The sequence below is a fragment of the Xenia sp. Carnegie-2017 genome, unplaced genomic scaffold (genome assembly GCF_021976095.1).
Source record: "Xenia sp. Carnegie-2017 unplaced genomic scaffold, XeniaSp_v1 HiC_scaffold_4, whole genome shotgun sequence".
NCBI lineage: Eukaryota > Metazoa > Cnidaria > Anthozoa > Malacalcyonacea > Xeniidae > Xenia > Xenia sp. Carnegie-2017.
In genome coordinates, this window is record NW_025813504.1 from 1,677,144 (window position 1) to 1,691,137 (window position 13,994).

At 34.4% G+C, this 13,994-nt stretch overlaps 1 protein-coding gene and 1 non-coding gene across 2 annotated transcripts; both read right to left on the reverse strand.

The window, feature by feature from the left end:
• Positions 1-4,517: 4,517 nt before the first annotated feature.
• On the reverse strand, positions 4,518-6,332 carry LOC124455448 (zinc finger protein ZIC 4-like). The gene has a single exon (XM_047006083.1). It carries the CDS (start codon positions 6,026-6,028, stop codon positions 4,871-4,873), a length of 1,158 nt encoding a protein of 385 aa, XP_046862039.1. The 5' UTR covers positions 6,029-6,332; the 3' UTR covers positions 4,518-4,870.
• A 3,062-nt stretch (positions 6,333-9,394) lies between these two features.
• Trnan-guu lies at positions 9,395-9,468 on the reverse strand. Its single transcript has one exon. It is a non-coding gene; the product is annotated as a tRNA-Asn (tRNA).
• Positions 9,469-13,994: the final 4,526 nt, after the last annotated feature.

Below are 13,994 nucleotides of genomic sequence, written 5' to 3' on the forward strand. Positions count from 1 at the left end.
TCAGCTATGTTTATAAACGGCTTTAAGTTCCAAAATAACAGAAATACGTCGTCATTAAAGCTCTGTCGTATATTAAAGTTGGGTTTCACTCCTCCAGTGGGACCTAGTAATCGGGTGACAATAATTTGGGCGCCCGAGTACTTTGGCTTCAACTTTTGATTGGGCGTTGTATTGCAATGCGCTATCTAGTTTATTATACATATCTATGATATGCCATCAGTAAGAAGAGCCAAAGAATGTAAAAAAAGAGCAAAGACTTGCATAGATAGAAGTTAGCGAATCTGACTTTCACTATTGCAAATCTTTTAAATGAATAGCTGTATTTTATTATGGTTTAGTTAACAAATGAATAAATCGAAAAAGCGCTATAGTTTTTTAATGAATACTTCAGATGGACGTAAAAAATCAATGAGATCTATAATAAAGGGATAGATGTGGTGTATTGATATATACATATTGAAATCAGGAACAATGGGTTTCAACGGAACTTAATAGTGTCATCGTAGAAAGATTCGACTGTCGGTCTACTTTGTTGTGCAACTTATTGCCGGCTGTGTATTGCATTTGGCTGCTAGCTGAAGTTGGAAAAATCGGCGTTTCGATTGGTCATACAACAGAGTGATACAATAGAGTGGTTTCAAATAGTGTGATACAATAGAATGTGCATATATCATATTGCCTCCCACTACCCCACCCCCAATCTTCCTTAAAATTCATATTTGTATATTTTAAAGAATAAAGAGCAGAAAGCATACTTCAAAGATTAATTTCAACATCAACTGATATTTCAAAAAAAGACTGTCTAGGTTGTGTGCTTGGTGTTCTTTCCAAATTTACAAATAAACGTGTAAAGGATGCGTCCTAGACTAGAGCACAGTATAGAGAACATACAGTTGGGCCACTCCATTTAATTTTTTCGTGTCACGCATATCTTATAACGCATGTGATTACCATATTGGCAGCCAATAAGTTGCATTGTATGACCAATAGGATTGACGTTATGACAAACGGCTGCCAGTAAACTAATTAAATATACAGCAGGCAGTTGCTCATTGAAGTAGCTGTATTGTATATTCCTGTGCTGTATATACTATGAATAGAGTGTGTCTAGAGAAAGAAAAGTTTTTAAGAGTTTTCTTTTCTCGCTCAAATGTTAACATCTTCTGCTCTAAACGTTTAACACAGAAATGCTGAAGTCCATCGAGAAGTGTAGTATGAGCTATATTGTTGATTAAGAATGCGGCAAATTGACATGAGTAATATGAGTATAACAGATAAAATAATAGCGCAGCTTGTGACTTGTTTGAACGAATCAGTGGCGGGTCTAGGGTAAGTCAATATAAATTACTGCAGCACATTTTGGCATGTGCTTGCATTTCTAAGTACCTTAGATTCTGAAAGTACTTTGAATTTAAAATTGAGCAGCTATAATTTATTTTGATGAACGCTGGATCCGTTATTGCTAATTTTAGTAAATGTACTTATGACAGGTAAGAGCTGCACTTATGAAAAGTCGTATATTAACTTTTTCGGTTTTGATTTAATTAATGTTTCAATTTTCATTAATGAAAGCTGACATGCACCCCTTGTTTTGCTAGCAAATGTGTGAACCAATATACCCTTGACACCCACCTCATCACACTATTCAATACTTCGTGAAAATAGAATTTAAGAGAATTCTCCACAAATCGATATAAATAAGCAAAACATGGATATCAATAGTCGTTTGCACTGATTTAAACCACGTGTTGAAAAGGTTAATTAAAGAAGAATCCAGAATCATCATGGTCTCATCATGAAATTGATGTCCAATTAAGCCTCCAAATTCCAACGAGAACTTCAACCTTTTGCCTTTGACCAAGATAACCTGCGGTGCATGCATAAAGTGAATAATGTTCAAAGACAATCGATTTACATGAATTGGACTTTATACACGGTTTATTTATATAATTTGTGCTGTATAGAGGAATGACTTGCATGATTTGGACTACATGCACAACTGCTTTTCAAATCATAAAATCCTGTGAATGCAACAAGTTCTACACACATGCAGAGAAGGCAAATATTTTTCCAATCAAAAACTGTAAACTTTTTCTCCAAACAGCAGCAAATATAGGCCAAGATGGAAGTGTATTGTTTTGGAAAATCATTTGAAAAGCACTTAATAAAATTATTTTTCGGAGTTGTTACATTCTTGAGAATATGTTTTATACATAATAGTTTTGTTCTCTATTATAGCTTCAATGTTTTCGATAATTCATTTAGTAAAATTATCAAAATTTCTAGTAGTATTGTTTTACAAGACAATTCTCCATGTTGCATCATGGCAGACATGTGATGGATGATTTTAACTGAAAGATTTTCCTATTTACATGACGAAAACTCCATTCTTCTTTCACTCCCATTGAAATGGTTGCACAATACCTATTCACCTTCAGCGAGAAGGCATCAAATACACCTTCAGAGAAAGATATTTAAAATAAAACCAGATGTCCTGAGCTTTAATAAATTTAAAAATCTGTCGTTTTGCTTGGACTCAATTCCAGTCGAATTCATAGCAACTTGCTCAGTTTATTTTGAAAGCTTTGTTAAACAAGACCAAATATTTCATCATTGCTTCCAGACCCATTTACCATGCACTAGCAGCTTTGCTATTATTTTGCTTGACTTCATGATCACAGGTTGATCATTAAACAAAGCTTGCATGTTTATTGATTTTCATTGTTACAAAACGCCAACTTATCGGTAGTAGGGTAGTTTTTTCTTGTGTGTTAACGTAAATGTATTACGCTAATAAAGGAGTGTTATGTATTACGCTAATAAAGCAGTCCAGAAGATTATTTCATCTAAATTCAATTCATCATAAAAAATGTGCAAAAGTTTTCTGTACGTTATGATTATATCCACAGTGACGAAGCCAGTCTGCAAGTTTGTGTGCGATATGCAAATATTTAGGAGTTACTCTCTGTAAAAATAATAAATTTCTACAAAAATCTCTGCTAATGACGAAAAATTTACATAGCTTGCAGACATTTGTGGGCTGCATGCGGCATACCTATACACTGATTATCCAAAGAATGTTGTATGTCTTCAAGATGGCAAACATTAAGCTTGAGATAATACGAACATAAATATTTCCAACATTAAGCGAATGCAAGCTATTTCATTTTGTTGTACTTCAATATCCTAAGTATACAAATCTTATCGAAAGTATTGGTATAAGAGAGCAGTGAGCAGACTGGCCTTGATCGACCTATAGTAAATCTTTACGGGCATGTGAACGGGAAAATTCGCAAAAAAATGTTCTGTTTGCATAAGGATATATTTATCAAAAGTGCTTGTTTTAACTTCAAATCTGTTTTAAATTAAGCCAACTGAATCAAATAATTTTCTTTTAATGCAGCAGTAGGCATGTTATTCACTAGGCCACCTATTATAATTTGATGACGGTCAAGCGTTTTATTTTCTTTTTGTAAATGTTCTTCATTGATCACTTAGGCCCCGTTTATACTATACTGGGGTTATAGTGCAGGTTAAATTTTTTTGTATTAAAATGCAGTGAAATTGTTCAACGTCAGAAACACAAACAAATGTACAGTAAATCTATGAACTTAATAAGCTTTTACTCCAAACAGTTACCCCTTTAAAGCAAATGAAGATGTCATGATGAACAAATCCGGTATAGTGTAAACGCAGACTTATCCCTTATAATATTATGAAGCAAATTATTAAACAAAAAAGGAAAATGGATAGCTCAAGGTTTCGCTCTGCAGCAAGTTCAGTCATTGGAAAGAACATGTTGAACTGATATAGTGTGTGCTCTTCATTCAAAGATTGCTTTTATCCAATATAAAATGGAGAGATGTTACATATTTGCTCAATTCTTTCATAGAACTGTTACCAACAACTTAAAAAAAGCAATATATGAATCTTATAGCGGACACTGAATGTCAATATTTTGTCACAGCTCTTCTTTGTGCGTTTAATTCTTTACATCGTCAACATATTGATGTAACTTTATGTAAATTAGATGGATCATTGGCATTTATTATATGATCACTTCATCGATAAGCAATTTATTTTTACTCTTCTGCATCATATATATACATAAATAAACTTTATTGTAATGATGCAAATTATGCAACTCTCTGTACGATGTGGCTATTTTCATTGTGAAGAATTTCCAAAAATAACTTTAAAGCTTTGTTCTGCGATTTAGCTGGCAATATTTTTTTAAAAACTGCATCACATGGGACCCAATACCGTTTAAATATTCTGTTATTGAGCAAAGTCGTTTTGCTGACTATGAAGACCAATGCTTTCGAAACATTTCCAGCGGATTAGCTATAGTTAGCAAAAATTAAAAGCAAGCTGATCGGACAAAACGTATGCCTGAGAAGATATATATTACACAAAGGACAAGCATTACAAAACTGTTGTAAATACTTGTGTGAATGAACGCTTGCGGTTGCTTTTGATGACTTGGATATTGCTCGTGTTCACAACTAGAACAGACATTATTTTCAGCGATGTATTTTCATATGAAAAAATCGTCGGTTGATATTATTTACTGGACATGCTATTTTTACAATGAATAGTTATGATTCATGATATTTGATCGCATGAAAAATATTTCAACAATAAGATTAACTTTATTCTAAAAAACGAGAATTAAAGCAGTAATTCATTTGTTTGGTAAATTCTATTATATATTCTGTCTTGCAAAAGTTTGGTTAAATTAAATATACAACCTTACTTTCTTGAAATCCCCAAATCTTGGCTATAACAAGTCAAAACAAAATCTGACACATTTTTGTGCTAAAATAAATTTTTTTTCGAGTGAAGAGATGTGGATTTCCAGAGTGGATTTTTAGCCTGTGATACCATGATATTGATTGCCTTGATGCTCTGAATTTGTCATTTTTACTGTCGAGTGAGTTTTACTCTGCAGAATATTAATTCTTGTCTTGCTGTTGTTAACGGGGATTTTGTCTTTACTTTCATGAAGCTTCATATGCTTCCTCAGCGAGCTAGGATGTGTGTAGCTTTTGTTACATCCCTCAATTTTACAATTGTACGGTTTATCAGACGTGTGGACGTGAGAATGTTTCTTACGATCACTTGAATTCGCAAAACGTCGTCCACATCCAGGATATTCGCACATGAATGGCTTCTCGCCTGTGTGTGTACGCTTGTGTATCTTAAGATTTTCTGATCTTGCAAAGAGCTTGCCACAACCTGGGACACGACATGGAAATGGGCGCTCTCCAGTATGAACTCGTATATGATTCACTAATTTATATTTTGCTTTGAAAGGAAGTCTATTTCTCGTGCAGTCCTGCCAATAACAAACGTGGACACTGCTATCACCAATAGACACATGTTCATCAGATATATGCGTTACAAGATCTTGTAAAATCCTAAATTGTTTTCGACATGGCTTTTTCGTGCATTCCTCAGTCGTGCCCTTGTCTTGATCAATCCATAGGCAAGTCATAATCTCGTTAGTTTGTTGTTGCGGTAAAACGGGAAAATAGCCACGATGATGTTGGGCAATGCTGGCATCATACATTTGATTTTCATACGGAGGACTGTACATGGAAGTATTGTTTGGAAAATAAGGCTGTTGAAACAACTGAGATGTAAGTCCATGAGATATTGGAGAATCATAACTAAAAGCTCCTGACGGATACTGATGCATGCTCTCGTGAATATGATCAAAGTATGGTGGCTTACTTTGTAAATGATATCCAATCATGTTTGTAGTTGGCAAAGGAACGTTCTGAAAGCAACCGTGCGACGTTGACGAATTCGATTCTGATGTTGGAAGAAAAGATTTCGTGGATGCATGAATATCATTGGTGTGATTCCTTTCTCCACGACTTGATCCATACGCATCGTAAGATGCAGTAAATGGTAGAGTATGATACGGTGAGACAGATTGACAATAACCTTCAGGTCGAGTAGCAGAACTCTTGCTCTCTACGGTCGAAGCATAATGGTGACCGTTTATTGAGTATGTTGACATTCTGTGAGGTCTCACGGTGCTACGAACTCTGTTGTTATCCAGAAAACCACAGAGGTTGATCTCTTAAACCACTTAACACTTGCACTTGCCAGTTAATCTAACACATTTTCTAATTTTAACTGTGCTCTGCTAAATAAAACCACTTTTGTATATGAAGTTCTTTCCTTTAGAGCATTAACATTACTTGTTGCGCTTGACGTTGTTCAAAACACGTCTTGCCTATCTTTAAGGACATTTTACTGCTTCTAAACTCTTCATATAACATCTGTGTTCACTTTGCAGCTCCAGCAGGTTAGTCCGTGTCCTTGCCACGACGCATGCGTACAATACATTATTAAATGTTAAGTTACAATAACTTTACCCCCTCGGAGCGTTGCGCTTTATTCTCACTTGTTACACTGCAGTTTTTCGGCATTTCATTGTTGATATAATGCACAACAAGAGTTTTAATTTGGAAAATCTAGGATTTTCGAGGCTTGATTTAAAACATTTGTTCAAAGAGGTGTCTTAAATCGAAATTGCAAAGCAAATATTGAAAGTTAATCTTATTTCCTAATTTATTGTCTGTCTACTAGTTGAGATAGCTCCGTTGTCGATATGATTTTTTGGCGCATTTGAGACTGAATAAATTTCGAAAATATAACTTTCAAATTTTCTGAATATTAAATGTCTTGAGCGAAAACATTTTAGATCGTGAACATGTACAATTAATCCCATTGTATAATTATTTTGCAAAAATCATCGCGGCGAGCGACTGACGTGATGTTAATTAGACACAGTAATAAGCTTTCATGTGTCAAGTAACCGGAACTCAAATAATTTCCATTGAAATGATTAAAAGATCAACACTCCTGCTGGGTCATTGGATTCAGTGATGTCTGTATAAGCTATGCCGCCTGTAAGTGGGATATTTTAGTGATATCATCTGATATGGCTGAAAAACCTATGTCTGAATAAAAATTGCCATTTGAATAGATCGTCAGTTGCAGTGATTTTATCATTTTCCTCGATGTATCGTGGGCTCACTTTACCTTACGAATTTTAAAAAATGCGGAAAATTGTAGACAGAACAACAGTTTAAACGCAAATGTTGATGAGTTGTGAGAATACATAAAATATTTCCGTTCAGATAATAGATAAACGACTATGATTTCGTCAATCTTGCAACCATACTTCTGGTAAAGTAGTTGTTTAAATTGAAAAATCATGTCTGTTTGCATAAGTTATGACGCTTTGACTCATCAAGACTTATCATATAAAAACATGGCTTGTTGTTTGTTGACAAGGTATACGCCTTCACGGGAACAATCAGTATTCACGTTCTGAATAGTCAATCAGGAAAGATATTTATTCACAAACTCCATGCACAGCAAACACAATTGAAAACAATAGTCCACGACTGAATTGTAACTGTGACATAAAACTAACATAAATTTTTTGAACAAGCAAATCCATTCATTAATTCGACCCACAAGGGGTTGAAATGAGGAGGAGCCAAAGATAATTTGTTTTGAATTAATTATCATGCTTCCCGTGTTATACCAATCATGTCAAAAAATCAACATGAGTCTGTCGCATCGTATATCTAAATTTAAATTACCCTGCTTGATGCAAAGGAGTATTTTCGAAACTTTGCCTAATGCTGACCTGATAAATATAATGCACCGTATAAGCTGCTCTTTCTTGCGTATAAAGTCTACAAGCTTTAACACGTTATTCCATGATGAAGTTTCGTATAGCGACTCTCTTTGTGTATGCATTATTGTATAGGCGAGTATGTTGAAGACAAAGCTGCTCGATGATATTTTAAATTATAAAATTATTTGTGTATTTTTATTATGTAGTTTTGTGTCATGCAACTTAGCAATGTTGTGTAGGATTGTCTCAGTGTCACAGTTTTGATAGAAAAGCTGCAATGAGCAATTTCGATTCCATTAGTTGCGACATGCGAGAACATTTTAACGAGAAATCATGAAATTCAATAGTTTACAGATTTTAAATGTGTGAAATGTGTCAATTCTCCGAGACTTACAAATCATTCAAATTAAATTCGGAAAAGTTTTTTTGCTACACACCCTTATTCCAGTAAACGCTTGAACACATGGATAAACACCACCACATTTACCTGTAAAAATAAGCATTTTTAAGAGGTTAAAACCTATTCTGAATTCTCTAAAAATCTTGTGGATTGGCTGACGTAATTGGCCAATGGGGCCAGTTCAGTTGTTTGGATTATTACTTTCGGTGCTGCAACGAGGAAAAAAATCGGGTATGTAGTTGGTAAGTAGAAGATTGTTTTCATTCGGTCATTGTCTTTGGTGTCAGACAGGTCCACAAAGCAATGTCATCAATATTGGAAAATTAAATCCTTTATCCTTTGCTATATTATCTTTATAATGTGCAGGAGGCTTGCATATATTTTCAAAGAAATTTAACACAACGACTATCAGAGGAGTGCTTTGAAATGAGGAAAGTCGTGTAATGGTTCATAAATGCTAATTGTTATTTTTTTAATAGCAGGTAGCGCAAAGGGAGTGTAGCTTATACAGTGAATAAAACTCATCTTCAGTGAATAGCAACCTTGTATATATGTCAAGGATATCAAGGATACCATCAAGGATAGTGCTATCAAAGATAGGGAAAGTACTATCAAGGATAGTGCTGTCAAGGGTAGTATTATCAAGGATAGTGAAATGAATAACTATGCATTGTAGAGAGTAGTCTTTTTTAGAGTAATTAAACAATGAACATGCACTTTGCTCATAGTTTGACCTTTTTAACGCTTGTGCTTGTAAAATGGCATAGCAGGTAAAAGATAAATCGATCACAATTCTTTCAAATCAGTATGTTATGAATACAAAAAGGGTAGTATGGAAATACGTATTTGCTGCCAATTTATATGTGTTTGACATGTTAGCAATACTTGCGCAAACACAGGGTAAAATTGACGTGTATTGAAATTGAAAATCCATATATGGGCATATCAAGCCATTTTACGACATTTTCATGACGTCTTAGAAAAAAGGTCATATTTGCTAAATTCTTGTAACTTGTAACTTTCTGCACTCGTATGTTTCTTGAAAAGATGAATAGTGATATAATTGTACGTGCTGGCAATAAATTTTCTCACAAAAATCGTTCATTTATAATTTACACTCAACGATGAAGCAATTAACTTTTAGCATTAGCCTGAACGCAGGCATGTCGAAGGTTAAGAAAGCAACACAATTTTCAATTTTTTATGTTTGCCTCCTCTTGGCTAAAGTTTGAAAAATTTTTTATTATTCTTTTGAACCATGTTTGTTTGCTAGTAATGTTTAACGACAGAAGCTTTTATAAATGAAAAGATAAAATGGAAAAGAAGATCGTCCCCGGGTGGGCTTGAACCACCAACCTTTCGGTTAACAGCCGAACGCGCTAACCGATTGCGCCACGGAGACTATCGGTCAAGTGGCAATTAATGTTAATTATTACACATTTAATTTTTTCAATGATACAATCAAAAATTGTTGAAACCATATCGGGCTAATGGCTAAATATTTAAATAGTTGTGGGAATCAATATTTGTGAGGTGTTGAATAGAAATCAGAAATATCATTACAGCCCAAACAAACAAAAGGCAACGAATTAGTGTTTACGCCGAAATAGTGGTTAATTGCAACTAATTTTGAGCCTATGTCGCATAAATGTGTGTTTCAGGGATTGTGCTCTAGTGTCCGCAGACGTATTGTCCGTGTCACTGCTGTCAACGGGTATTAAATTTTTAAATATATGATATGCTGATTCAAAATATAATTTCGAGTCATACAAAAATGCAACATTGAAAAAAATGATCTGACATTTTGAAGCATTCCTACCAATTTCTGTGTTGGCGCAAGAGCGGTGGCGTGAACGCACAAAATTTTGATTGGATTCCAATTTTGTTTTGTGTAGGGCGTGTCCCAGCGCAGTTACCGCAGTTTCCTCGCCAATTTTGCGAGTTTTAAATGTGAAGATAAATGAGAGAATATGGCGGACAACGAATCCAATTTTATACAACCCTAGCCATAATTGCTTGTTTGCTTCTTGTGAACTGGCATATAGCAAAGTCAAAATGATAAACAGCAATCTTTGAGCGTCAATATGTCGATAAGACAGATTTGAATACAATTATTGTCACTTAATGACACATCTAATAAAAATCTGCCCTTGAAATATCGCACTTTTAGTGCTCGCATCGTCATCTCTTGGCTGTCCAGTCGAAGCAACCAGGCGACTGGTTAAGTGTAGTTCAAATATTCCAAAAATGGTATCTTCTTTATTAACTTCCCTGGCCATGCACTGGACAACTTTAAACAATTTAAGCATCGATATTCAACAATTAAATTCAGCAGAGATCAATAAGGCAGAACATATATGTACTAAAACACCCTGCAACCGGATGGATTCAATACTCTAACTTCATAAGAATTGTATCTGTAGGTAATCTTCCATACGTATAGTTTTAAATTCTAGCACCAAAATACATTACACTACATTAATCAATGTAAAGATGACATTTGTTGTTTTTTGCGAAGTGTCATTGTCCTACGGTAAATTTATCAAATTATTAAGAAGCCATGTCTTAAATTTTGATGCATCAATGAAAATTTTCAAAACTTCAATGAGGAATATGAAGGTAAAATTTTCAAGTGCTTCAAAAACTCGCAAAAGGAAAGTAGCCAAACAGTTATTTCAGCCTGCTATAGAAGCCTGAATTTCAATAGTAGTCAAACAACCTGAGTGTATTGTGCACATATAAATGCATCGTTACTTTGATCACAATTAACTTAACAATTGCATACCATTTTGAGAATCGTAATTGGTTTCCTTCATCATGTCGATTGTTCTAATGCTGAAGCTATCTTAAAAACTCTTATGCCACATAGTTATTTATCATTTTAGTAGCGAACCTTGTGAATTCAACAACGTTGGTCGTACAGAGCGAGATTTGTGGTATTTTTCGAATTTCGTTTAAAAATTACGGTGAGTGAACTATATTTTGGTTAAATGCCTCTGGAAGCATTATAATAATTGGTTATTTGTGCTTGGAACTTAATATTTACAGCAGAGATTTTGTTCCTCAAGGTTATTATTGTCGTGCTGAAATAAATTATTCACTTTAGTTTATTTTATTTAGTAACATGTTCATAATAACATACTATCGAGAAAAGAAAACAAACAGACTTGCTTACTCCCTTATTTGTCGACATTACAAATATAAGATTAAAGTACGCTGACGTCAGCGTCAACAAGAGGTGTGATGATGTGGCGCTGCTTTGTGTACACACTGATTTGTAATACATGGTAAAAAATTAAAAATTGCGAGTATTTTGTACTTCATGTCGCTCGTTTGCAAGATTTTACCTATTTGCAACTTAATTAGTTAAATATGTGCTATGTTTTAAAATGCAAAAAACGACTGATTGAAGTCAATTCGAATCAAGATTTTTATTTGATTTAGCAGGAATATAACGTAAGTAAATCAACCAAATCAATACGCAATACAGTCAAATTTAACGAAATCTACAATATAATGGTCTTCTATAGCTTGAACTGGATCGCTGTTCAGTTTAAAGATTTTGGCGTTTAAAATTTGCATCATCTGCTTCACGTGAATTAGTTGATTCACGTTTCTTAAAATCACTGTTACACGATACAAACAGATTCAAAATTAGCGGCTCAGTTGTTCGTAAATTACATTAAAATTGCATTTCAAAGTTTGCAATGAGGCACAAAACATGGTTGGAGAAAGTAAAAGCCAGTCACGACTCACAACATATATCGACAAATATATTTTGCGAATATGAGTATGCAAACAGGAAGAGCATTCAAGCGTTTATTAGAATTGATTATATTTGAGTGGAGGGGATTTATTTGGGATTCTGTTTGTATAAGCTAGTGCATGCAATTCGATTTTACACTAAAAGGGCAGCAATAACGTCTGGGAATAAGACACAATAACACTCTAACTACACGCACGACCTTTTAATTCCTCTCTAACTTTATTTACACCACCCCTCAATTTGAAGAAGGTGACTTTTAAATTAATATTAGCTGATTTCAGCTTAGTTCAACATACTAAGTACCCTTTGGTGACTCCATAAGACCAATGCAATCATGAATCCAATTACTTCTTAATTTGCATTTTTCTGTTTCAGAGAATGAACTTGTTAATGCTGTTTTTCGTTTTGTTTGTGGTTGCGCTCAATCCTGCTCTAACCCAACCTTCCAAATGCAGAGACTGTTCCAAACCATACAAATGTGAACCGGTTGAAGGATGTAAGGGTGGTATTGTCAAGAATGGTTGTACGTGTTGCAATGTTTGCGCTAAAGCTGAAGGCGAGAGTTGTGGTGGAAAGTGGGATTTCAGAGGAAAATGTAGTGTTGGTTTGAAATGCATCGATGGAATGTGCATCTCACAAAATGAATTGTAAGTTTCAAATATGGTCGCATTGTTTGGATCACGGTCGCTTGTTATGCATTCTCATTGGTTTAAACAATGTCATCAGAATACTTCATATATGACAGGGCAAAAATGGTCTAGTTTTTGTTATATTGAATTACCTTGGAAACAATGTACGGTCTTAACTTCATCTTTATTATTTACAGATTGAACTTTTTCTGAGGACACCTTTTGGATTCGAGGAAAAGGTTGACATCCCAAACACTTTTAATTATGATTGTAACAATTTTCAAGTACTTATGATCTTTCAGATTTTTTGTCTCCAGGAAATAGTTTTTTCTTCTTTGATAATGCATGCAAATAAAGTAAGAAGTGTAACGATACTATGTTTTCCATATTTTTTATACTGTCAATGGCTTTCAGTTAATTTGAAATACAATGGACAATAAAACATGGCTATTACAGGACTTAAGCCCCAGACAATAAGCGGCAAACATAAAATGGTTTTATACTCGAATCATAAAATGGAAATGGTTTTATACTCGAATCATTCATTTCAACATGGCAAATTGTCATCATGTATTTCATACATATCATACATTAAGGTAGGCAGAGAATGCAGCTGCATGGTTTGCCCCAATTTTTACTGAAATGGAGGTAATTTCTATGTCGGCTACCTTGACGTTTTATCATGCATACGCTGGTCTACATAGAACAATACTCGACGTGTGGCAAAATTTCTTGCTGGTGAAATTTCTTTGGTTATTTAATCGCACGAGAGTGTGTATGCACCTGAGGACTGAGTTTTTACCTCATTTTCTCGACGATCATAACTTGTTCTACACTAAATGGCCATTGCAAACGTGTGCACGTTTTTCAGAGCTCATGTTAACACAAGGAAGAACAAAACTCACCATACTGATTTTCAATTTATTGTAAATTGATAAAAAACGAGGGAAAACATGTTGGGGTTACTGTCGAGTAGTCATGTAGAATTTACCATTAATGCTATAATTATAACAGATTATCACAGCAAATTTAATCATTCTGTAGAGTAGAAACAATAAGATATAAGTCTCGTGAGGGGAGAGAGTATTTGAAAATATTGAAAATATCTGCAATTTTAAACATGATTTCATTTTTAACAAAGATATTTGGCTGCCATCTTCTTCCTAAAAAATTCACAGCAGAGAATTTTACTTAGTTTTAAGAAATCAAGCGTCTTGGGAAAGAAATGTGCTCTGTGGACACTGAGTTTTAGAGTAAAACTGTTACTGAAAGAGGCTATTATATAATCACACATCAGTTTTCTCTTTCTCTCTCTATCTGTGGTCCAAGCGCTGTCTTCAAAATTCATCGTCAAATTACATTATCCTTTTCTTTCAATAGGTCCAGCGTGAATTCCACGTGACCACATACTGACACATATAGGTCAGCATTCAAAAAGTTCAGTCACTTACTTGTCTCGGCATTGGATCTCATCGCACTATAATCTTATAAGATAAACCAAATTGTGCCTTTACTTTGTTTGTTTTTGAGATG